This window comes from Saimiri boliviensis, chromosome 1 (genome assembly GCF_048565385.1).
Source record: "Saimiri boliviensis isolate mSaiBol1 chromosome 1, mSaiBol1.pri, whole genome shotgun sequence".
In the NCBI taxonomy this organism is placed as follows: Eukaryota; Metazoa; Chordata; class Mammalia; order Primates; family Cebidae; genus Saimiri; species Saimiri boliviensis.
The window spans coordinates 175837897-175863863 of NC_133449.1; the positions used below are offsets into that span (position 1 = coordinate 175837897).

Here is a 25967-nt window from a genome sequence, read left to right on the forward strand (position 1 = left end):
AGGCCTAAGCCAAGGGGCCCTGGGTGCATATGGCACCAGGAAGCACGCTCACCATTCCCTTCCTGCTCCTTCCTTCTTAAGGGCATCTGCCCATGGTTCCCCTGGAGAGCCAAGCGGGGGTCTGCCAGGCAGCGTGCGTGAACATGGCATGGGTGAGGGTGACTGGGGCATCTGCCCACCTGATGCACACAGACGTTGCACTTGTCACAGAAGACCATCTCGTTGCCATCCTCGCCCTCAGGAGAGCGGCACACGTCACAGACGACATCCTCATCATACTCAATGCCCAGCCCCTCCTGCGTCTCGATGGCCCTGGCCATATTCTGGTGGCACAGGGTCTCCAGCTCCTCCAGCACACGTTCCAGTGTCAGCTCATCCAGCTCTGGCCTCTCTGTGAGGAGGACAGCAGGATGTGGTGAGGTTAGGGGCCCAGCCTCCAGTAAGCTTTGGAGAGGACTTGGCTCCTGGGGCTGCAGGATTTCAGGGCGATGTCTGGGAGGGTTTCCACCTATCCACTGTGTGGCCCGGGGAGAAGCCACCACTGCTCAGCTCCATCGTCTGAAAACAGAATGATCTGGACCATCCCATCTCAAAGGTCCCTGACCTGTGCTGGTGTTCTGACTTTAGACAGCCTGCCTATGACCACAAGGACACATCTGTACGATTAACATGAGGGTCTCCGGGATGTGGCCAGCTCCATGGAGAAGGCACTGCTCGTGCTGTGCGCATGAAGGGACCTCTGCGGGTGGCTGAATACGGTCGAGTTAGTCCTTCCTGGGACACATTAGTGGGCTCCAGCCAGGTAGCCCACACCTTCTGACCCCAGCCCCACTGGCCATCATAGTCTCCCTTGCGTGCTCACTGACTCTTCATGTAACATTTGTGCTTACCACAACTGTCCCAAAATCCCTGTAACTGATGTGCTATTATTGCCCCCACCTGACAGCTGCAGAAACTTCAGGAGTCACAGAGACACTAACCAGTCAGGTCACCATCCAGTAATGCAGTATGAACATTCCCCCCAGATCCATGCCATACCATGGCTCTGCCCAGGCCACTGCCCCTCTCAGGATGGGAAGACAACCCTCCCTGCTCTGCCCTGATCCCACTTTTTTTTTTTTTTTTTGAGATGGAGTTTCGTTCTTGTTGCCCAGGCTGGAGTGCAATGGGGAGATCTCGGCTCACTGCAATCTCTGCCTCCCGGGTTCAAGTGATTCTCCTGCCTCAGCCTCCTGAGTAGCTGGGATTACAAGTACGCACCACCACGCCTGGCTAATTTTGTATTTTTTTTAGTAGAGATGGGATTTCTCCATGTTGGTCAGCATGGTCTCGAACTCCGGACCTCAAGTGATTCTCCCACCTCGGACTGCCAAAGCGCTCGGATTACAGGCCACCGCACCCAGCCCCTGATCCCATTCTTAATGCAATGGTCACCTACCCATCTCCTTAAGTTCTGAGTTGATGAGCTCCAGCCAGTAGGCGTCAATCTCGTCCAGGTCATAGCGGCTGCCTCCTGGCCAATCAGGCTGGGAGCCCTCACCAAGCGTGGTGCTGCTTGGGGATGCCTGGGCAGGGGGGCCTTCCAGAGGTGGGAGGATCCTAGAAAATCAAGACAGGATGTCATGAAGGGAGGGGCCCTCAGCCAGCTGCCCTAGGGGCTCCAGGGAGCTGGTCAGTCCTGCTCAGGAGCTGGTAGACAAGTGTGCTTTGATGCCACACAGGGCCCACCTCCTTCTACCCCCTCCTTCACTTCCTCCTCCACCACCTGCCCACCCTGCAGAGACTCAGATGACTGTGGGTGAACAGGCAGCACACAGAAGACCCAAAGGGCAGTAGGGCACAGTGGAGGATGGGAGTCAGGGTTGATCCATAGTCCTGTTCACCCCATAAACATCCACCTGTCCAGAGCTCAACCCACTTCCTCCCACCAGGGTAGCTGGGACTTGGCTAAAGCCCTGTGGTCTGGATCTAACCCGGCTAGGGCCTGTAGGAGGTATCCTAAGTCCCATCATGGGCAATGCTCTGTGTCAGCAACTTTGGGACAAGTGAGGTAGTGCCAGGTGGGCTCCAGGTCCTTTGGCATATCCCTCAAGGCTGGGGACAGGCCAGGCCCCCTTTATTCTCACAAGCCCAAGCTCCCTTTTCACCAACAGCCTGAAAATCCCACTGACTTGAGTAGAACTGAGGCAATGTTTCCTCTGAGGTCCAGAGGAACCCTACCTGGTTACATGGCTGCAGTGGTAGACAAAAGGTGTACACCACATGCCACCCTGCCCTTCTCCCAGGTACAATGCCACGGAGCAGTGAGTGTCCTGCTTCACAGTGGTACCTGGTCCCACGACCAAGACAAAGGCCAAATCCCTTGAATACAAAGATGTACTTGCTGCAGTCCCAGGATAACTCGCCGCTCAGCTGTCCTTTGGGGCCACAGCTCTGCTGCAAAGGCAGCTTGGAAGGGCCTGGCCACAGAGCATGGACTCAAAGCCCAGCTTCACCACTTACTGTGTGACTCTGGGGAAGCCACTCAACTTCTCTGGGCCCCAGTGTCTCCATTCCCCAAAATGGGTTAATAATGATACCACCAGGCCAGGCATGGGGGCTCACGCCTGTAATCCCAGCACTTTGGGAGGCCAAGGTAGGTGGATCACCTGAGGTCAGGAGTTTGAGACCAGCCTGATCAACACTGGAGAAACCCTGTCTCTACTAAAAATACAAAATTAGCCAGGCATGGTGACTCATGCCTGTAATCCCAGCTACTCAGGAGGCTGAGGCAGTAGAATCGCTTGAACCCAGGAGGTAGAGGCTGCAGTGAGCCAAGATCATGCCACTGCACTTCTGCCTGGGTAACAAGAGTGAAACTTCATTTCAAATAATAATGACAACAACAATAATAATAATAGAACTTACCTTATAGAGCATTAAATGGATTAATGTTTACAAACCTCTTAGGAAAATGCCTGGCACACAGTAATGTGTGTGTTCTGTGTGATGTGTGGGGTGTACATTTTGTGTGGTGTGTGCGTGTGTGTGTGTGTGTGTGTGTGTGGTGTATGTGGGGGTGTGTGTACGAGGTGTGGGGTGTATGTGTTGTGGGATGTGTGAGGGCTGTGTGTACGTGTGTTTAGGATGTTACTTCTCTCCTGAAATGGAACATAGGGGGCATTTTGCCTTGGGAGGGCATGGTTTCCCCTTGGCTCAGCTGTGTGCTTCCCCTCAGTTCCTGATGGCAGTTCAAAAAGCCAGCTCTTCCCACCCCCTACTGGTTGCCATGGTTATTGCTTTGGAGCCTGGCCTCCATCTGGCCAGCCCTGCCAGGGTGGAGAGGCCCCTTACCTGAGAGGCATCCTGGGGTCGGGGTAAGACTGCCAGAAGCTGTGACTCAGTGCTGACGGGGGGGAGGAGCAGGGCTTTAGATGGCACAGAGACATGGCACAGCTGTGGTGAGGGCTCCTGGGCTTCCCCATCACCATACCCAGTGTCAGCAAAAAGGGCAGGAAGGATGAAGGAGATGGGGAGTCAGGGCCCCAGGAAAGAGAATGGCCTCCAAGCCAGGAGGAGGGCCTATATAAGGTCAAGGGGGCATGGAGAAGGGGAAGAGGCTTGGCATCACCTTTTCCCACATGAAGGAAGGTCCTAGGTCATGATCATAGTATGACCTCTCCCCACACTAACAGGTGTTTCCAAATGGAAGCAACACTAATACCCTCAGGCCAACAAAATTCTGCCTTTCCCCATGAAACTGTTACTTGAATAAACACACTTTTAAAAATGCAGCCTGTAATTTTGTTGTGAACCAGCTTTGATTGTGCCCTAAGCACATGCTGAGTGGGGGTGTCCGGATGCCCACTACTTCCTGGCATAACTACCCACATCTGCTTGCCTGGTCAGCAGCTACCTGGCCAAGCCTTCTGAGGTCAAGATCACTGTTCTCCCTCTGAAGAGCCCGGTGAAGGGACTCACACCAGAAGGTATCTGCTGTGCTTCCTGGGTCTCTCGTCTTCATCTATTTGCCCCTTCTGGCTCTGGCTTTGGCTCTGAAGGAAGCTCTCCTACCAGGTATGGACTGAGCCAGCGCTAGGTCAAGGCCTCACCCTCAGCTGTAGCAGGCAGGACGGAGGTCAACTGGGAGGGAGGATGGCATCAGCTGGCTAGGATCTACGGGAGGGGAGGGGTCTTTCCCCAGAAGACCAGACATACATCAGAGGTCGGTTCTGCCCTAGCTGAGACTTCTGGCCACACTGAGGGGCAGGCAGGACAGGCCCTCACCCAATTCAGTCTGGAGAGGGGCGAGACAAGTGCTCGTAGTTCAGACAGATTTCAGACCATGAGGTGGGCAGACCCACCCAAAGGCCAGGGAGGGAGGGATAGACGGTGCCTGGGGTGGCAGCTGGGGGAGGGCAGCCAGAAGCAGTATGCCAGGATGACCGGGGCACAGGGCTCTCTCTCTGGGCCTCACTGGGGCAGCCCAGAGCTCCTGTTCCTGGGGCCTCTGATTTCCTGGCCCAGCCCACGGTGGCCCCAGTGGCCATGCAGGGAATTCCCCAGAATTTCCCGACTTCCTCATCTATAAAATGGGGACAGTTATATGTATTTTGTAAAGCTAATATGATTGCTAAATGAGAAGATGAACACAGGCTCAGCACAGCAAGTCCTCAAGAGCAGGGTTTCTCTAACAGTTCTGACCCTGGTGGCTAGCAGGTAGGCTTCCAGAGGAGGGCTTTGCAGTGGGAGGTGCCCAGGAGGATGGAGTGGCTGGGCTAGAGGGAGACAGCAGCAGAAGAGGCACAGAGTTGTCTCTAAGAAAGCACCACCCCACCCCCAGTCCATTCTCTCCAAAGATCATGGACAGGCCGGGAGCACCTGGCTCATGTCAGCTTAGCACAGCCATGCCTATGCTGAGAACGCACCTCGTAAAGCCAAAGCAGCCGGAACACGTGCTCTCCTCTTGATGTCAACAGATAAAGCACTCTACAGGCAGAATGAAGCCAAGCTACTGGTGTGGAAGCATCTGCAATTAATTACCCAGGCCAGTAGATGTTTCCGGAACCAACTGACACTGACATCAAGTAGAGAGGACAGACTGCTGGGCCAAGCCTAATCAAGACTGACCTTGCTCTGCCCACCTGGTGGCCTGCCCTGCCCCCTATCACCCTGGGCACTGGCATGTGTGGTGGTGACTTGGCATGCATATTCTCACTTGATCTTCACCAGGCACTGTCAGGCAGACGCCGGTATTATCCTCATTCTACAGAGGAGGAAACAGGCTCAGACAGGGTCAAGTAATAGTTCCTCATCCTGCAGAGGGGAGCCGGGGAGGAGCTCGACCCGTGTTTCCAGCTCTGGGCAGGGGATTTGGGGAATAAAATCATGCTTTAAATCCTGCATATACTCCCAAGGCTCCCCCAGGCCTTCTGGAGAGGCCTGGTGCACCCCTGGTTCTCAGAAGGCCCCAGACAAGTGTTAATAAGCACTCGGCCGTCAGGAGCCACTGGAAAAAGATTGCCTGCCTCTCCCCTTCCAATTCCAGAGAGCACCCGAGTGGAGCTTCGAGTCTGCTGTGCCTGTGATCCAATCATAGGTGCAGCTGCCAGGAAGCGAGGGTGCCAATGTCAAGGGAAGCAACAGCTGTGATCTCTGCCCCAGGCCTGGTCTACAAGGGATCAAGTAAGAGCCACGAGGTTGCCAAGGCCAGGAGCAGACAGCCAAACACCCAAGCTGCCCAGACCAGGCAGACTGGTGGGTGGGGGAGGCCAGGACGCAAGGCCCCTCTGCCCCGAGACATGACTTGGAGGGTTTCCCAGGCTGCATAAAGAAGCACTTGGCTGAACTCAGTAGCTGGAGGCAAGACCCAGGACCATGTGGCTACCTTCTGACAAGAGCGGCCAGGGGTCTCTCTGCCTCATGAGACCAGAAGGGTATAAAGCCCAGAGGACTCATCTCCGAACGAGCCTTGGCAGGGGAACCTCCCCAGAGGCTGGTAATAGCAATGGCTTCCTGAGCATCTGCTGTATGCCAGGCACTTGACTGCCCCTCTAAGAGCTCCCTTAAAAGGTTCAAGAAGTCAAAAGCATGGCTTGTCCCTCTCTTAAAGACTAGTGAAAAGTCTGGAGATTTCCCTGATCAGAACTGCTTTGGGATCATGCATGGTAGCTCATGCCTGTAATCCCAGCATTTTGGGAGGCTGAAGCAGGATTGCCTGAGCCCAGGAGTTCCAGACTAGCCAGAGCAACATAGCAAGACCTTGTCTCTACTAACAGTCAAAAAAATTAGCCACATGTGGTGGCATGTGCCTATGGTGGGAGGATCACTTGAGGCTGGATGAGGCGGCAGTGAGCTGAGATCGCACCACTGCACATGCACTCTAGCCTGGGTGGGTAACAGTGAGGCCTTGTCTCAAAAAAAAAAAAAAAAAAAAAAGCCAGCTGGGCCTGGTGGCTCAGGCCTACCTACATACAATCCCAGAACTTTGGGAGGCCGGCCAAGGTGGTGGGCAGATTGATTGCTTGAGCCCAGGAGTTTAAGACCAGCCTTGATAACATGGCAAAATCTCATCTCTACAAAAAACATGAAAATTGGGTGGGTGTGGTGGCATGAGCCTATAGTCCCAGCTACTTGGGAGGCTGAGGTGGGAGGACTGCTTGAGCCTGGGAGGTCAAGGCTGTAGTGAGTCAAAATTGCACCACTGCACTCCAGCCTGGACGACAGCGTGAGACCCTGACTCTAAAAAAGATAAAAAACAGAGAAACGAAAAGAACTGCTTTGGGGCTGAGTTTGGATCAACATTACAGAGTGCTTGCTGTGTGCCAGGCCTGGTGCCAAGTGCTTTCCATGCGTCATTTCACTCCATTATCTCAACATTACAACTGCATGAGTAGGTGAGTTATTATCATTCTAATTTCAGAGATAAGGAAACTGAGGCCCAGAGAGATGATATTTTTGGTCCAAGGCTACACTGAATATGAGTGGTAATGTGAACGCAAGCATTCTTGCTCTAGAGCCAGGCCTGAGCCCAACCCCTTAGCCTCTCAGGTAAACTGCTAGTATTTCTGGAACATTTCAATGGTTTGTTGGACAAGGCATGGAACACAGAATAAAAATGGGCTAGAGAGGAATTCCAGGACTGGCAGGAAAGCAGCTTCCCCTTCTTCCCTTTTCACAGTAGTCCCCTAGCCTGGGCTGCCTGGCTCACCTCACCACGGGCTCTGGGATGGCCTCTGCCCCGGCAGGCACCTGCACACCTTTCTCCCATTCCTGTCGCCATGGGTCTGCCAGGATGTAGTAGTCATCCGGGCTGAGCTGGTATGAGTCCGGGATCTTCATGGCTGTGATCAAATCTGTCCGGAAAACCTGTGAAGGGCAAGAGGTGAGAGAGTGACTTCAGATTGCCTCAGGGAAGTCTGCTCCACAGGCCAGAGGAAGAGGCAGATACACGCAACTCAAGTGGGTACTTTGCCTGTGCACTTACAAGCAAGATGACATAAAAGCAATCAGCACAATGAGTAACACAGCTCTGAACCCAGCACATGCTCTGCACACAGTGGACGTTCTATAAAAGTGATGAACTGGGCCAGGCGCGGTGGCTCACACCTATAATCCCAGCACTTTGGGAGGTTGAGGCGGGTGGATCATGAGGTCAAGAGATCGAGACCAGCCTGGCCAACATAGTGAAACCCTGTCTCTACTAAAAATACAAAACTTAGCTGGGCATGGTGGCATGCACCTGTAATTCCAGCTACTTGGGAGGCTGAGGCAGGAGAATCGCTTGAACCCAGGAGGCGGAGGTTGCGATGAGCTGAGATCTCACCACTGCACTCCAGCCTGGGTGAAAGAGCAAGACTCTGTCTCAAACAAAAAAAAGTGATGAACTGAATTCACATTGCTCTGACCTACAAAAAGACAGTTTGATGGGAGTGAACGTATGAGAGAAAGAGAAAGACTGGCAGAGAAAGGCAAAAATCAAAATAAAAAGAAAAACTCAGAGGACAGAAAGGCTAATGTGAAAGCAGTACTGATGGCTGGGTGTGGTGGCTCACGCCTGTAATCCCAACACTTTGGGAGGCTGAGGTGGGAGGACTGCCTGAAGCCAGGAGTTCAAGACAGCCTGGGCTACACAGCAAGATCTTGCCTCTACAAAAAATTTTTTAAAAAGCGGGGGGGTGCAGGTAAGGTGGTTCACACTTGTAATCCCCACATTGTGGGAGGCTGAAGAGGGAAGACTGTTTGAACCCAGGACTTTGAGATAAGCTGGGGCAACATGGTGAATCCTGATCTTTACAAAAAATAAAAAAAATAGTTGGGTGTGGTGGCACATGCCTGGGGTCCCAGCTACTCCAGAGGTTGAGGTGGAAGGATTGCTTAAGCCCAGGAGATTAAGCCTGCAGTGAGCCATGATTATACCACTGCACTCTGGCCTGAGTGACAGTGAGTCCTTGTCTCAAAAGATAAACACAAAATAAATAAATAAAATAAAAAATACTGCCTTTATGTGACTGTTCAAGACATTTCCACGGGAGGTTTACAATGATGTTATCTATCTGCACCCACAGGCACAAGCAGAGGTATAAAACAGCACAGGGTGCCAACCCCAGGAAAGGCCAGGACCTTATGCTAACAGCCGGGGGATGGCCGGGGCCTGGGGCAGCCTACAGAGTGGCTTCACATGAGCTGGGACTTCCAAGGTCCCTCAAAGACAAGGACACTGTCTCCTAACTTGACAGGGGCTTTGTGTGCCGGGGGTAGGAAGACAGGAAGGACGGTTGTCTTCCTTCTTAATCAAGCCCATCTAAATCCCTCAGAGCAAAGCAATGAGTGATCACACCCGGAGCACCTCCTCGCTTGGGGCAAACTGCTCTTCCCAGACTGTCGTCTGTTGCTCTCACCTCCACCCCCACTTCCACCTCAGAACAAGCTCTAAACTTTGCTCCGGCTGGCACTGGCAATGCCTCCTGCCCCAGTCACCTGATCCCGATGTGATCCCCCCAACAAAGCGCTATTGTGGAATGTGGTGGCACCTCTAGACACCATGTGACTTGCTCAGGTACCAACTTTCCCAGTGATCATCATCACTTGAGAATCACAAGTTAAAGATGAACTCACATCACTGAGATAAGAGAAACCACTTCAAGGAGTACTCTAGGCCTCAGACCAAACTCCAACCCTATACTCCTCCCCGGAAAAGTCAACATCCACTGCTGTTCCCGGGGCTAAGTCAGCTCACTTGCCCTTCCGAAGCCTCATGACAGACAGATTCAGCGGAACCTCTGCCTGCTATGTGTGCCTCATTTGAATCTAGGTCCATAACAAGGAAAACACTGAAGAGGGTGCACTGAGGGGACTGGAGGCAGCGTCCTGCCGAATCTAAGCTGGAGACGGCCCTGGCTTGAAAAAGGTCAAGTTTCTTGAAGACTCTACTTGCCAATATAATTTAATTGTTAGGAATAACACCCTAACATTTAATTAGGGTGCCAGTGTGAAAAAAATTAAAATCAGACTACAATTAAATGCTAATTAAACAGAAGATGGAATGTGGCTAAGATTTCACAGCCCTGATAATTTGCATATCTTATGAGCAAGTAGTAAGATAGCTAATGCACGAGGGCACACTCAGACACTGGGTGCTTTTAGGAGGCCCTTCAGTAGAGGCCTGTGCCAGCCAAGGCCTCTGGAGACTCTGCCAAGCTCAGCAGGGCTGGGGCTGGGTTATTTCCCTGTGGGCCTCAGCACAGGACCTGGCAAGGAAGAACTGACCCCACAGTGATTCATAACTGCCTCAACGTTCTCCACACCCAAGCAAGCCAATGGTGCATCACCCCAGGCCCTGTTGCTCTGAAGCCATGGAGAACCACATACTTGAGACAGTGCATCATTCTGCCCCAGAAATCAACCCTACAATAGCCCAGTGTCACTATGTGCCCTCCAAAGAGTCACAGGTGGGTTAGAAACCTTTTGCTCTTCTCTCATCCTGGGTAAATTTTTTTTTTTTTTTTTTTTTTTTTTTTTGAGACAGTCTTTCTCTGTCCCTAGGCTGTAGTACACAGTGGCACGATCTCGGTTCACTGCAACCTTGGCCTCCTGTGTTCAAACGATTCTTTGGCCTCAGGCTCCCAAGCAGCTGGGATTACAGGCGCCTGCCACCTTGCCTGGCTAATTTTTTAATTTTTAATAGAGACAGGTTTCACCATGTTAGCCAGGCTGGTCCCAAACTCCTGACCTCAAGTGATCTGCCAGCCTCAGCCTTCTCAAGTGCTGGGCTTGCAGGCATGAGCCACCGTGCCTGGCCCTGGGCTGTAACTTCACTGTCACCTCCTCGGGGACTTCTTTCTAGCAACTGCGGGAGTCCACACTGCCTGTCGGGGCCACTTTCCACCCCACCCTTGCCTCATTTTTCCAGCCTTTACACTCCTGAAAAGTACCTGGTCAGCTCATGCTGCTGATTTCTTCTCATCTCCCCTACCAAGCCTCGTCCTGGTGTCGGCTATATTCTCAGTGCCTGGCACCGAATACAAGGGCCTCCCTGGAGAATTACCTGATGAGTCTCAGACCCCTAGCTGGCTCCTGACAGTGCTTTCTGAACCCCCATGAACAGGGTGAGATACCTCATGGATATACCCAGTGGCCAAAATCCCCAACCACATGGACCTGAACAAGCGCCTCTGAGCAATAGGTGGCCTTTATTCTTCTGGGCTTTAAGCTCAAGGACCAGCATTCAGGCCAGGCTGCAGGGGGTGAGACCAGAGTGTCCCATCACATCAGCTGGGAAGACATGGCCTGGCACTGAGAACTCAGAGCAGGAAGGGCTCCAGGGTCAACTTTAGAATCCCTTTCCACTACAATCAGGGGGATTCAGGGAAGACCAGAGTCTCGTTCCAAGCGAGTTGCACGTTTCATCCTGGGTCACACAGGGAGCAGGTGGCAGACTGGACACTACGGGCCCTTGCAGATGGGAATCACGGACACACAGAGAGGGCAGCACTGTCATAATGGTGTCAGCCCACACTAGGAGAGACTGTGTGCAGAGTGACAGTATAAGGGCTGTTCCTGGTCAGGCGCGGTGGCTCATGCCTGTAATCCCAGCACTTTGGGAAGCCGAGGTGGGCGGATCACCTGAGGTCAGGAGTTCGAGACCAGCCTGGCCAACATGGTGAAACCCCATCTCTGTTCCAAAAAAAAAGAAAAAAACAACAAAAAAAAGGGCTGTTCTTGAACTAACCTATTATTAGCCCCTCCACCCACTCGGCGAGGTAAGTACTACCATCATTCCTATTTTACAGTTGAGAATCCCGAGACTCAGGTTAGTTAAATCACTCACCCAAGGTCTATGCACTGGAAGTGGCAAAGGAGCTCAGGCCAACACAACTCCCGAGCCATTCAGCCCTTCCTGTCCCTTTTGGCCACGTGCTCACTGCCTAATGCCCCCAAGTTAACTTGAAGCCAAATCAGGTTATTTCCCCAGGGGTTGAAATATGCAAATCCAACTGTGGTCTTTGCAAATTCCGAGGCCTCCAGTGGCTCTCCACTGTCCTCCCACTGTGCCCAGACTGAACTGCAGAGCCAACGAGGCCTTGTAACCACACAGACCCACTTGCAGTCTCCCAAGCACTTTTAACCCTCTGCACACGGGAGAACGCTGCCTGGGACACTGCTCCCTTGCCACAGTGGAGCTGGCACACTTCACCCTTAAGGTCTCAGTGCAGCTTACATCTGCTCTCGGAAGCCTTCCCCAGTCCTAGGCTGGGTTGTGGGCTTTGTCTGAAGTTCCACAGCCCCTGTATTAGATTCTCCTGGTTTCTTGCCATGTCTTCCCCACTAGAAGGGGAGTTCAGTGAGGTCTGGCTGAGCCGCAGGGCTGGAGCCCAGCAGTGCAAACAGGGCCTGGCACAGGCTAGGTGCTGAGAAATGTTGAATGACTCAAGATCCTTCCATGGGCCAGCCACCTCCTTCTTTGGTTGCTGTCCAAGACTACAGCTGGGTACTCGGTGCCTTCCAAAGGAGCCTCTGTGCATTTATGTAAAAACTGCCCACAAATATGGCAGCCAGTTGTAACCTAAACATCATTTCGTGTTGAATTTCCAGGAGGTAGACTTGGAAAAGGTTTAATTATCCTTCTAAAACTCCTTTGAATGATTTATGAAAACTAAATAAAGGATAGAATGGACACTGATGAACGAGAAGCCTTACTGTGGCAAGAAAGTTGGAAGCTGGAAAACAAGCAATTTTCTTAGAATGTGAGTGTTTACTATTTTTCTCTCTTTTGGCAGAAATTGACAAATTGTCTTTAAAGGTCTGCTGCCTAGCAACCAAGTTCTGCTGAGCTGCTTGGGAGATGTTAATTGCAGCTTCTTCAAACAGTATGAAGAAATGTTTAAAGGCCTCAAACTCTAATTGAATAACCAATCTGAGTGCTACGGGTGCCAATGCAGCCCTGGAAGGAGCTAAAGAGTCTGCTCTGCCCAGATGTAGGGACACTGCTCTGGAAACACATCACATGGCCTTGCCCTCACGTCTTTTTCTGAGACTGCAGATCACAACCATTCAAAAGGCTGGCTTTTGTAGCCGGGCGCGGTGGCTCACGCCTGTAATCCCAGCACTTTGGGAGGCCGAGGCGGGTGGATCACGAGGTCAAGAGATCGAGGCCATCCTGGTCCACATAGTGAAACCCTGTCTCTACTAAAATACAAAAATTAGCTGGGCATGGTGGTGTGTGCCTGTAGTCCCAGCTACTCAGAAGGCTGAGGCAGGAGAATTGCCTGAACCCAGGAGGCGGAGGTTGCGGTGAGCCAAGATCGCGCCATTGCACTCCAGCCTGGGTAACAAGAGCGAAACTCCGTCTCAAAAAAAAGAAAAAAGGCTGGCTTTCTGCACCAATTTCCCTAGGAAGAATTCTGCAAGAAAGCAGAGTGTGAGTGACCTTCAAAAGCAAATAAACATAATGACAAAAGGCAAATTTCACTGTGCACTAACCACCTAGCTATACGGTTTAATATACGATCTCAAGATTTGTAGCTATGATTTGAACACTTCATCCTGGGACCTTGGTTCTCTGCTTCCTTTTCTCAAGGGGTGAATTACTGTATTACAGAGTATTTCAAACTAAGAGGTACCAAGAGGAAATTTAGTTACTTAAGAGAAAAGCTCCAGCAGTTATCACACAACTACAAAATATAATTACTTGTGTAATTATATCTATCTATCTATCAATCATCTATAGTATGTTTTTTAGAGGGAGTCTTGCTCTGTCACCCAGGCTGGAGTGCAGTTGTGTCTCAGTTCACTGCAACCTCTGCCTTCCAAGTTAAGGGATTCCCTTGCCTCAGCCTCCCAAGTATCTGGGATTATAGGCACCTGCCACCAAACCCAGCTAATTTTTACATTTTTAGTAGAGATGGGGTTTCACTATGTTGGCCAGGCTGGTACCAAACTCCTGACCTCAAGTGATCTGCCCACCTCGGCTTCTCAAAGTTCTGGGATTACAGGTGTGAGCCACCACGCCCGGCCTATTTGTGTAATTATATTTTTAATATTCATCTCTTCTAACAGTCAACCTGCAAGAAGATAGGGACTGCATGTGTACTGTTTATCACTGGGCCTGTTTTTGCCACAGTGTTTGGCACATAGCAGGTATTCAAGAAATGCTTGTGGAACAAAAATCAGCCAGGTATGCTGGCTTGCCTGTAGTCCCAGCAACTTGCGGGGGGCTCAAGCAAGAGGACTACTGCTTGAGCCTAGGAGGTGGAGGTTGCTGTGAGCTGAGATCTCACCACTACACTCCAGCCTGGGTGACAGAGTGAGACCCTGTCTAAAAAAAAAAAAAAAAAAAAAAACTTGTGGAAAGAGTCAATGAATGAATGAATGAATCCCAGGATTTGTCTGATTTATAACTAAACTCGAAAACTTCCTGCCCTGTCTTAGCAGGGAGAGAGGAGGCTAGCCTGAAGGATTCTGCAAGGTGAAACAGAAACTGGTCTTGGTCACTGTCCCAAAACCAATTAAAATGGCTTTGGCCAGGACTATCTCTCCTGTACATCTGTCCACAGAAAAACTCCCAATGTGGAGCTAAAAGTGGTCCCTTCCTCCTCGCCTCTCAGGGAATGTTTTAAGGTCTGTATTTAAAGAGCCAACCTCATCATAATTGTTTTCTGAGCATCTCATTTCATTACAAACATCTAGGCTGGGCACGGTGGCTCAGGCCTGTAATATCAGCACTCTGGGAAGCTGAGGTGGGCGGATCATGAAGTCAGGAGTTCGAGACTGGACTGACCAACATGGTGAAACCCCCATCTCTATTAAAAATACAAAGATTAGCAGGGCATGGTGGCGTGGGCCTGTAATTCCAGCTACTCAGGATGTTGAGGCAGGAGAATCGCTTGAATCCGGAGACTGAAGTTGCAATGAGCTGAGATTGTGCCACTGCACTCTAGCCTAGGTGACAGAGCAAGACTCCGTCACAAAAAAAAAAAAAAAAAAGAAACAACAGCTAATAGTGAAAGGTGGTAATTGCCCTCTTAAGGCATGTCAGGTATTATGTTAAAGTTTTACATGCATTGTGGCACCTAATTCATATTAGCCTCGTTTTCCAGATGTGGAGACTGAGATTCGGAGAGGTTACACCACCTGTGTGAGGTCTCCACTGGCCTTTCACCACGGCAATACTGCCTACAAGACCCAGAGAGCTCTTCTTTTAAAAAATCTTTCCAGGGCTGGAAACTGATGGAGAGTGTCCCAGCCAAGAGCAAACTTATGCAGTTAAAATTCAGTATAAATCATGAGAGAAGGGCTATAAAAATAGCTACCCTCTGCCCAGTCATGTTTCAAGCTACCACTAGGCTAAGTTCGTAAGACACTTTAAAAAAAACCCACTCAACATCTCTTTCTTTTATTTTCATGAGGATAACAGCGATTCCTGCTCTTAAAGAGAATTTATTACACACATTTCTTTTGCAAGACAAGTCCCAGAGGCCAGGAGGCCCTTCCAGCTGGCGGGAGCAGCAATGTTTCCAACTATATAAGTAGATCCTGCCCCCCACTCCAGAGGAAGGCAGTGTGAGTCTCAGAAAGCAGGCGCTCAGCCCAGCGGAAGGACTCCCCACAACCCGCCTGCCTCACAGGGTAGCAAAGGAACTGCTGGTGGGCTGGAAACTTGGCTCAAAACCACAAGGGCAAGCACAAAACTTTTTTTGGATTCTCCTGTTTTATCTCTCAAATTGTGGGCATTTTGAATTTTACTGTACCATACGCCTTCATTGTTTTACTATAAAATGGCATTTCAAACATCTGGGTAATACCTCTGCTCCTCAGGAAGGCATCTTATTTATCCTGTGGTTTGGAGCCCCAACACAATCTGGCCACTCCCGTCTTTACCCCTCACCCAGGGTAGAAGGAGGATTCCATTTTTAAAAGCATGGGTTAAGCTGAGAAGCTGCATCTCCACTCGCTGCGTTTTCTTGGAGGAATGGGGGGATGGCACTCCTTTATAGAGGAACTTTCAAGGACATTGGGTCTGGGGGACACCCCCTTGCTGGTAGCAGAGGCTTCTCCTAGGCCTCATCCCCACGGACTAGGGACTACACATTGGTGAAGGGCCTCATTGGTACATGTAACTAGAGATGTACTAATTTGTCACCAGGGCCTATACAGGAGCTGACAGCTGAATCCCCACTCCCGCCATCCAGGCTTCCGGCTCAGGGTGGCCCACTTTACCCAACACTCCCCACCTCCTGCCCCACTCACCTCTGGGACTCCCTTCACTCCCCAGGGCTCCATGAATCTTGGGAAGGAGTCACATCTGCAGGTCAACTCCCTGGGAGGGCCCAGGGCAGAGCTCTACGCTAAGAACTCTGAGGCTCATTCACCTGGGGTCACAGATGCCCTCGGGCAAAGCCTGGGCGTTTTTTGACAAAGCCAGTCTGCACTTCCCATAACAGACACCTTCCTGTGTAGCACCTGCATCCTGCTGACAGAGGACCAGCTCCCCAGGGACAGGGCCTGTGCTTTTTGTCCCCAGCACTGAGCTAGGCCCACTAGGTACTCTTGAGCACTTGCTGATTTTGATCAGCATCAGCAGCTCCCAGTCCAGAGACCCAGGCCTCTACCCCTGGCTGACTTCTGGGGACTCTGACTTCCTGAAAACACAGGTTTCTACCCAAGACAACCTGCCTGGGGAAACCCCCAACGCGTGGCCTGCCCTTCTGCTTGTGTCTCTGCCCAGGCCAGAGGGGGACGCCACCTCAAACAGTAGCCCCCCAAAACACAGGGCTGGCCTCCAGATCTCTCTCAGAATGTCCTTCACACCTCCAGCAGGTCTGGGGCTGGAAAGAAATTTGTTAGTCCCCCAGCCCCTGTGGGAAGGAGATGGAGTAGTGGACTGCCCCCACCCACGCTCCCTGACGTTGCTTAGCTCTTTGAACCAGGCTGGAGAGCCTCCCTCTCTCTCCTTCAACCTAGCCACAGCTTCCACTCCCCATCCCCTCAAAAATACCCAAACAAGCTTCCAGGGAACAACCAAGCTAGGAACTCCTGTCTTAGGCAAATGGAAGGGAAAAGTCTGTGGCAGTTGTTCTTTCTGTTTGTTTGTTCTACTTTTTTATTTTTGTTTTTAGACAAGAGTCTCACTTTGTCACCCAGGCTGGAGTGCAGTGGTGCAATCTTGGCTCACTGCAGCCTCTGCCTCCCAGGCTCAAGTGATACTCCTGCCTCAGCTTCCAGAGTAGCTGGGATTACAGGTGTGCATCACCATACCAAGATAATTTTTTATACTTTTTTAGTAGAGACGGGGTTTCACCATGTTGGCCAGGCTGGTCTTGAACTTCTGACCTAGGATGATCTGCCCACCTCGGCGTCCCAAAGTGCTGGGATTATAGGCATGAGCCACTGCACCTGGCACCTGTTTCTTTTCTGGCAACTGTTTTGTTTTTGTTTTTGTTTTTTTGAGGTGGAGTCTTGCTCTGTTGCCCAGGCTGGAGTGCAGTGGTGCCATCTTGGCTCATCTATGGCAGTTGTTCTTAACCCTGGCTCCCAACAGGTCTTGTTAAAAGTACAGGGACTGGGGAGCACGGTGGCTCACACCTGTAATCCCAGCACTTTGGGAGTCTGAGGCAGGCGGATCACAAGGTCAGGAGTTCAAGACCAGAGTGACCAACGTGGTGAAACCCTGTCACTACTAAAAATACAAAAATTCGCCAGGAGTGGTGGCGCGTACCTGTAATCCCAACTACTCAGGAGGCTGAAGCAGGAGAATCGCTTTAACCTGGGAGGTGAAGGTTGCAGTGAGCCAAGATTGTGCCACTGCACTACAGCCTGGGTGACGGAGCAAGACTCTGTCTCAAAATAAGGTACTGGCCAGGTGCAGTGACTCATGCCTGTAATCTCAGCACTTCCCAAAGCAGCTGGATCGCATGAGGTCAGGAGTATGACACCAGCCTGGCCAACATGGCAAAACCCCGTCTCCACTAAAAATACAAAAATTAGCCTGGTGTGGTGGCAAGCACCTGTAGTCCCAGCTACTCAGGAGGCTGAGGCAAGAGATCTCTTCAACCCGGGAGGTGGCGGGTGCAGTGAGCTGAGATCGCACCATTGCACTCTAGCCAGGGTAACCGAGTGAAACTCCAGCCTGGGCAACTGAGTGAAACTCCATCTCAAAAAAAAAAAAAAAAAAGCAAAAAGTACAGGTATCTAAGGTGCTACTCCAGACCATGTACGTCAGAATACCTGCGGTGGGGTGGTATTAAAACAATAATCTCTGCTCTGTGACTTCCATCAAATTTTTAGAGATGTGTCCCACAAAGGGTTAAGCACGAACAATGGCTACACCATTTGGTGAGCCAGGCAAAGTAAGAAACTCATTGTGTAAATAATAATTTACACAATAATACCAGCTCCCTAGGCCAGGCTCAGGACTTCAGGGCCAAAGGACAGGCGTTGCCACAGGCAGAGGAAGGCAACAGGCTGAATTCTCAGGGGCAGCTCCACCTTTTCCCTCTACTGCCTTAAGGAGCTCCCAGGGAAGACTTCAGGCTTTGTGCACTTCCACTAAAAATCCTACTGCAGCCTCCCAGGAATCCCAGGGCCCCATGCCTTCAGCTCTCAGTTCAGAGGCCCGCACTTACTCCCCTTTCACTCTGGCTGAGGGAGGGGCCAGCCACTGGGCAAGGGCCAGAAGGGAAGCTGGGCCTCCAGGCCTTAGCCCTGTCCAGGGTCCTGACTCCTGGTCAAGCGCTTTCTCAGCCCCAAGGCACCTCACTTGGTGTAGAGTGCCCCTTGACTTGCGCCCTTCGGGTGCACTGGGAAAGGGCAGCCCCTGAGAGTTGATCACAGGGCATCCCCTGCCTATCCCATCCAAACCCAAACCCAGCTCTTTCATAGCTGTTGGATTCACTGTGCCCACTGCCCGTGCTATGCTCAACACTCCTGGTCCTCAAGCCCCTCACGCCATCACTGTCCACATTTAGAGATGAGAAGACAAGTGAACCATGGGCTTCCACAGCTCTGCAGCCACTAAGGAGGAGGTTTCCACAGCACACACATCACTCTGTAAGTGTTCCTGCTGGGGACTCCTGCCACATTAAGCAAACCATGTGACCAGCCTGACAGCCACCCCACAGGCTTCATACTCCAGGAGACTGAGCAGATGAAACTCCCAGAAACCCTTTCACCAGAGTATCCAAAGCCCAGGCTCAGCAGACCATAAAGTCCCCACCCAAGTCATTCACAGAAAGAGCAGCCCGTGAGGAGATTTAGTGCAAACATTCTCTACCGCCAAATCCTCACTTTCATCTCCACCCTCTCATAAGCCAAATAATTTGGAAGCTTTCATTGATGGTTTCCTCTCTTCCCCAAGACAACTTGGAATTTATGCCAGCCATGGCTCAACCTTCTCACTGAGGGGACCAGGAAAACCTCTCAGGCTGCTCTCCAGCCTACTGTGGGGGGAAAAGCTTGTGCCAGGCAACAGTTCAAGGATTCTGGGCAGGGAGGACTTCACTGGCTCCCCTGGAGCCCAGGACTTGAGATGGGGCAGTGTCTTCCAGGCCAACCTCAGAGCCTGCAGAGGCTCCTGGGCTTGGACCCAAGGTCATGTGGAGCCAGTTCCCAGCAGGGTTGGGCATCGATACTTGTACGATGGGTTTGACTATTTTTAGGTGTGGAAAGGTACAAAGGCTCTGGGCTGGAAAACCCAAGAGGCAGGGGAATTTTCTGCCCCATGCAAATTGCTCTTTCTTTTCAGCCTCTGCTGACACCTGTTTCCTCCCAGGCAGCCTGATCCTGGGTGCAGATGGCAGCCTTGCGCCTGGAGGTGGCCCCTCCTCCCACTAAAGACTGGAGGAAGTAGAGAAGGGGCGGGAGACTGGCTTAAGCTCCGCCTGGACTCAAGGGGATAAACCAGTCCTAGGAGCTCCCCAAAACTTCCCCATCCCACTTGAACAGCGACGGTCAACAGGAAACAGGTGGGATTCCCTGAAAGGCAAGTTCCTCCTCATATCTGAAATGGGCAGGACAATTCCTGCCTCCCAGAATCAAGAAGACACATCAAAGTAGCTACTACTTTACTACTTCAACCACAGCAACTGGGGAGTCCCTGTAGTTCTCAAGACTGGGGTGAGGCTGAGCGCGGTGGCTCGTGCCTGTAATCCTAACACTTGGGGAGGCCAAGGTGGGAGGATCACCTGAACTTAGTTTCAGATCTTGTTTTTAGTAGAGACTAAAAAAAAAAAAAAAAGACGAAAAGAAAAAATTAGCTAGGCATGGTGGTGTGCATCTGTAGTTCTAGCTACTTGGGAAAGCTGAGATGGGAGGATCACTTAAGCCTGAAAGTTTGAGGCTGCAGAGTCACAACTACACCACTGCACTCCAGCCTAGGTGGCAGAGGCAGGCCTTGTCTCAAAAGAAAAAAGAAAAAAAAAAAAAGACAGAGGGTGGGGGAAAGTCCCAAACAACCAACAGCCAGTGGCTCCCCAAGGCCCCACCTGCCTTTTGCTTCCTTGGCTGCATTTAAGCACATCCCATCCCCCTACCAAGCAGGGCTACCCTAGGAGAGCAGTAAGAGCCTCAAACCTGTCCTACCCCCACCTCTACCTCCCCCTCCCTCCCAGCACCACATTCCCCTCCCTTAACAGCATTCTCAGAGAAAACACTGTCTATACCCTACCCACCATGGGGCCAAGGAAGGACCTCAGCCATGGGGGATGGGGCACCAGGTCTCAAAGGACCCTGCTCCACCTCCCCAAGGGAGAGTCCTAGGCGAGGACAGCTCCTGGAGGCGGCAAGGCGGGAGTCCTTTTTCAGATGCAAGGCTCATCGGAAGCCTCCCTCCAATGGCTGCTAAAGACAGTGGAACCAGTATTGCACCTGCGGTGAGGGAGCATAAAGGAGGGGGGCCAGCAAGGAGCAAGGACGCCTTCCCCTACCTGTGCCGAGGGCCCTGCCACGGAACTCTGGGGCTTTCTGCCCTTGGCACTGTGAACCCCAAGGATTTAAGGTCTTGGCTAAATGACTTTGGGATCCTCACTTTCCTTATCGACAACAGAACTGAGAAATTCTGGGCTAGTTTTCATGATTAAAAAGGAGCATCCAGTTCCAGTGCCTGGCTACTCTGTAGGCTGCAGTACAGTGTCCTACTTAAGAGCCAGGATTAAGACCCTCCATCTCTCCATGCTCCTGCAGCCCCATCTGTGCCAAAGGCTTCTTCTGTGGTCAGTGCAATGAATGCCTCGTGGCATTAACACTGAAGACCTAAAAGAAGAAGTAATCGGGCCCTAGGGTGGGAGTTTTCAGGGACCCCAGGAAGGAGGGCCCCAGTGTCCAGGAGTCTACCCACTCCCAGTGGTCTTCTCAGTTCCAGAGGCCATAAACCTCTACCTGCTGTAAGAAACACCCCAGGTCAGCCGGGCGCGGTGGCTCAAGCCTGTAATCCCAGTACTTTGGGAGGCTGAGGCGGGTGGATCATGAGGTCGAGAGATCGAGACCATCCTGGTCAACATGGTGAAACCCCGTCTCTACTAAAAATACAAAAAATTAGCTGGGCATGGTGGCACGTGCCTGTAATCCCAGCTACTCAGGAGGCTGAGGCAGGAGAATTGCCTGAACCCAGGAGGCGGAGGTTGCGGTGAGCCGAGATTGCGCCATTGCACTCCAGCCTGGGTAACAAGAGTGAAACTCCGTCTCAAAAAAAAAAAAAAAACAAAAAACAAAAAAAAAAAAAAAAAAAGAAACACCCCAGGTCACAGTAAGGAAGGCTTCAAATGCAGATGCCTGTGAAGTGGGCACAACCTATGACGAATCTGATGGCTCTGAGGCCCCACCCCTTACCCTGCACCAGCAAATCCTTACCTCTCTTGGCTTAGCCTCCAAAGTGTCATAAACCTTCCGCTTCTCACTCTACTGCAACCACCAAGCTATAAGCCACCTGTTTTCTGGCTGGATGACTGCAGCTGGTGTCCCTTCTCTCACCTGGCCGGGGTACCTTTCACTGAAACATCAGGCTATGTCATTACCCTGTTGAGATCACTGAAAGGTTTCTCCTCTTGCTCAGATCATTGGAACATCTTCACAACAACCTGCAAGGCTGAAGGAAACTGGCCCCCACCCGCGTTCATTCCATTCGGCCGTGCCGGCCTCCCTCTGCACTGCCCTCGCCCTCTGCCGGGAATGCTCTGCCCGCATCTCCACGGGGCGGCTCACTCTCACTCCCCACGGATCTCTGGGAAGCTCATCACTACCCACCTCCGAGGGCTTCTTTTCGTTCTGTCGGGGCCAGCCCGACTTGGTGCTGCTGGGCAGTTTGGAGCATCTTGATGCGGATGTAGATGTCGCGTGACCTGCAGAGGGGGAGAGGGAGAGAGAGAGAGAGAGAGAGAGAGAAAGAGAGAGAGAGAGAGAGAGAGAGAGAAAGCGAGAGCAGTCTATTAGGGGGTCCTAGAGGGCCAGGAGCACTGTTCTGGGCCTCAGTCTCCCCACTGATGAATGAGGACATGAAGGCTCCTCTACTCGCCAACCAGGAGGGCTGGGGAAATCAATGCCCATTACTGGGGCTCAGTATCAGTTTAATGTGTGACCCCAGATAAGTCCCTGGCCTTCTATGGGCCTCTGCTCAAGGAGAGCTGGAATAAGCCTTTCATGCCCACTCTCTGCCCCAGCTTAGGTACTGTCCCAATACTCTGCGATCATGGCCAGTGGGTATTCACAGACAGAGCAGGGCAATGGGAAGAGACATCCTGTGAAGCAGATCCAGGCCACCAGCCTGAACCCCTACCCAGCCACTTACTAGCTTGTGACCCAAGGCAAATGACTCAATCTCTCTGAGCCTTGGTTTTTCTTCTGTAAAGTGGGGGCAAGAGAGTAACTGTCTTCAAAGGGTTGTTGTGAGGAATAAGTGGTATCATGCCTACAAAGTCTTAGCACAGTCCCAGCCACACAGTGATTCCTTAATAAACATTAACTATAATGATGAGGGTCTAAGGCCCTTGCTGGATCACAGGGCTGTGGTCTTCACCCCTATGAATCAAAGGAGCAGCAAGATACAGGGAGACATTAAGGCTCTGGCTGAATCGGAATAGCACCTATGGGTGGATGCAGTAGAGAGGGCTGCTGGGGAGCCTTGCAGGTATCTGGCCCTCTCAAAGGGTTCCTCTGCCTGCAATAAAGTTAGAAATGGAGGATGTGGTTTCTGGTTCTACTGAGCCAGGCCACAGGCAGCATGTTGTAGCCACAAAAGGCCAGATGCTGTGATCTCCTGCTGAAGGGTGGAAGGGCTGGCCAGGTTGGATACCAGAGCCAAACTGGGCAAAGAGAGTCCAAAGGACAACAAATGAGACCTGGAGGAAGGGACGGGGCTGAGACCTGCTTGGCCATCCTAGTGTATCTACCCTTAGGTTTTTGGGGGCCTGGAACTGTGGGAGCTAGGACAGGCCTTGGCGATCCCCCCTCACTTGCTCCTAAGTGTGAACGAACAGGTCTAGAGTTGCACAGCTCCAAGCCCAGCCTCCTTGGCAGGGCAGCCTCTTCCTTAGCCTGGGCCTCCAGCAAGGCGATCATTGCTGGTGAGATCTTCCTGGCAGCATAACCCTCCTGCCCTCAGCAGACGGAACTCCTTACCCCAACAGGCACAGGCAGGCCTGTGAAGAGCTGCCTTATGACCTAGTACCAGAGCCCTTGCTTCGCATAAACCTACCTTCCCTTCTCCAAATTTCAGGAGAGGCTCCCTAAACTTCTGGTGCTCAATAATGCACTCCATGCACCCCTCCCAAAAACTACCACACCCAACTGACGTGCCAATCCATACCCAAGTCTATCTCTGGGAGTCTACTAACAAGATTCTATAAAGGTTGGGCATCTTCATTGATTTGTTCAGCAAACATTTACTGAGCACCTACTACACACCAGACCATAGTTGGGGGTATAGCAGTAAGCAAGACGAGACCTCTTAGGAAGGAGCTTACTACTGGTTAGGAAATGGTACTTATCCGGGAATTATGATAAAGGTGACTGATTTTGTACCTACTGTATACAGACTTTCTATAAAGGCCTTGACTTAATATATGCAGAAGCCCAGAGGGGAGTTGATCTGTTCCAACCCGAGCAAAACGAATGGAGCTGAGACCTAGAGGGGAAGGGGGAAGGACAGCTGGGAAAACAAGGCACTGGAGGCCATGGAAGGTTCAGGGACTTTCTCAGAAGTGGAGGGGCAGGAGTGGAAAAACCTGACTTGATTTATGCTTTCATCAACATGCCTCTTGGTGAAATTAAGACCACAGGGCAGCCTCCTCCCACCTGTTCACTATTCAAATGCTTTCCCTGTAGGAGCCCAAATTTTAAGGCCTTACTGTCAGTGGTGTCAGAGTTGTCACTGCTGATGGAGTATTTTCGCCTCTTCTCTTCCATCTGCAACAAAAGGCAAGCCCATTATAATCGCGGATGGCTTGGGAAATCCTCACTCGCTCAGAAAGTCACCCCATGACCTACCTCCCCACACTTACTCCACTGCACAAAGATCAGAATAAAACCCTGCCCCAGCCTTCTTCTCTGCCAGCACTACCCTCTCCCACCGACTTAGAGGCCCTGGGATTCTTAAAGGCTGCGTCTCCCACCTCCTGAGCCCCGAACCCTTGCTTGGTTGAGCAGGGGTCTGACCAAAGCTGACATAGAGGGAGAGGACGTGGGGGCATCAGCAAGCCCAAACTGAATAGTGACCACGACCTGCCCAGTCCCAGCTGCCACTCAAGGACACTCAGGCCCACCACTGCAAAGGCCTCCTGAGCCACAAGTCCTCTAGGGAGGGAGGAGGGTAGAGGACAGGAAACAAGACTGATTCTTCCAGGAGGACTATGCTGTCGGAAGTTATGGACAAGCCAGCACAGACAACAGTGGGGGCCCCATCCTGCGAGCGGTGGTCAGCAGTGAACAGAAGCAGGGGCGAGGTGGGCGACACTCCAGGCTGGGTCCCCAAGACACATCAGGCCCAGGGTGACTGGTCCTGGGCTGGGCTACCCTGTCTCCTACTCCCCACCGAACTTCCCAGATAAAAGTACAAAATAAACTCCACCTCAACTGTAACATCTAACGTCACAGTATTAAGGACAACTCTCACACAGGGGCCTCATACTGAGCTCACTCAGAGGCTTCCTTTATCCACACCATCTCCTGTTCCTAACCAGGTGAGCTGTGAGCTCCATTTACAGGTGAGGCCAGCACTTTGTCCTGCTAGTAAGTGGCTGAGATGGCACTGATTCCATGAGGTCTGATCCCCAGGCACATGCTGAGCTGCCTTTGTGCCCTCCATCAGCTCATGGCTGCTGGAAGTGTTTTCCCACCAGTGTTTCCTCTAATCCTCAGGAGTCTTGGGTGGCAGAGCCTGCTCTTATCCCCTTGGAGGGGAGCACAGCAGGTGCTGGGTTAACCTGTACTGGGTCTTACAGCTTGCCTGTGACTGAGTCCTAACGTGGGAACACATCGGGGCTCAGGGTTCAGAGCCCGCTCCTCTATGTTCCCTGACTGACTGCCCACAGCAAAGGATAGGGAGGGAGTCTGTTTCAGTAGAGAGAAAGCCCCACTGCCCAGCCCATCTGCACTAACTCCCGCTGCCCCCAACCCAGTCCATTTCCTGCTGAGCCCTGGGATGCCACCACCTTACTGCAGCCCTTTGAGACCAGGGAGCATCTGTTCTCTAAGGTGGGTGTGAACACCCAGATCTCTCAGCTGACCAGGATGGCCCTCCTGCCTGGGACTTGATCTCAGCCAGGAGCTTCTCTCTGCCCCAGTGCCCACCGGCAGCAAGATCAGCATGGCAGGAAGGTTCACTGAAGCTGCTTGCCACCCAGCTTCAAAGGTGTTGGTAAAGTGCTCTCCAGAGGCTGAGGTTCCGAGGGACATTGGTGGTGCAAGCAGCACAGAGGCAGGAACAAGGATGGCTAAGACTGCTAAGCACTCATGGCGGGTGGTGGGGGGGTTCCCTGGTCCACAGAGACCTCAGCGAGTCCTTAGAACAGCCCTTTGTTACCGGCATGTATCACGGCTACTTCCCTTTCAGAGAGGAATCTTAAGCTCAGAGGTTAAGTGACTTGCCCAAGATGTTGGTGACCGTATTTGATTCAGGAGACCATGCTCTTGACCTTCTGACTTCTCTGCCTCTGTACAGCAGAGTACAAACAGCCCAGCCACCCACAGCTGCCAACTTCACTGCCTTCCAGAGACTGTATGTCAAGAGTGTGACACACCTGTAATCGCAGCGCTTTGGGAGGCCAGGACTGGAGCATTTCTTGAGCCCAGGTGATCAAGACCAGCCTGGGCGATGCAGTGCGATGCATCTCTACACAAAATTTAAAAATTAGCCAGTCGTGGTGGCACATGCCTGAGGTCATAGCTATGCAGGAGGCTGAGGGAAGAGGATTGCTTGAGTCAGGGAGGTCAAGGCTGCAGTGAGCCATGATCTGATTGTGTCACTGTGCTCCTGCCCTGGTGACAGAGTGAGACCCTATCTC

At 51.9% G+C, this 25967-nt stretch overlaps 1 protein-coding gene across 13 annotated transcripts in view; it reads right to left on the reverse strand.

The window, feature by feature from the left end:
* JADE2 (jade family PHD finger 2) overlaps positions 1–25967 on the reverse strand; it is a 61006-nt gene that overhangs the window by 24910 nt on the left and 10129 nt on the right. For all 13 annotated transcript variants that reach the window (XM_074381494.1, XM_074381502.1, XM_039468587.2 and 10 more), the window contains exons 2-6: positions 23814–23871; positions 21715–21809; positions 7190–7347; positions 1439–1599; positions 180–391 (exon numbers count right to left, since the gene is read on the reverse strand). In XM_074381494.1, coding sequence (XP_074237595.1) covers positions 180–391; positions 1439–1599; positions 7190–7347; positions 21715–21809; positions 23814–23871 — 684 coding nt within the window. The remainder of the gene's footprint in view (positions 1–179; positions 392–1438; positions 1600–7189; positions 7348–21714; positions 21810–23813; positions 23872–25967) is intronic.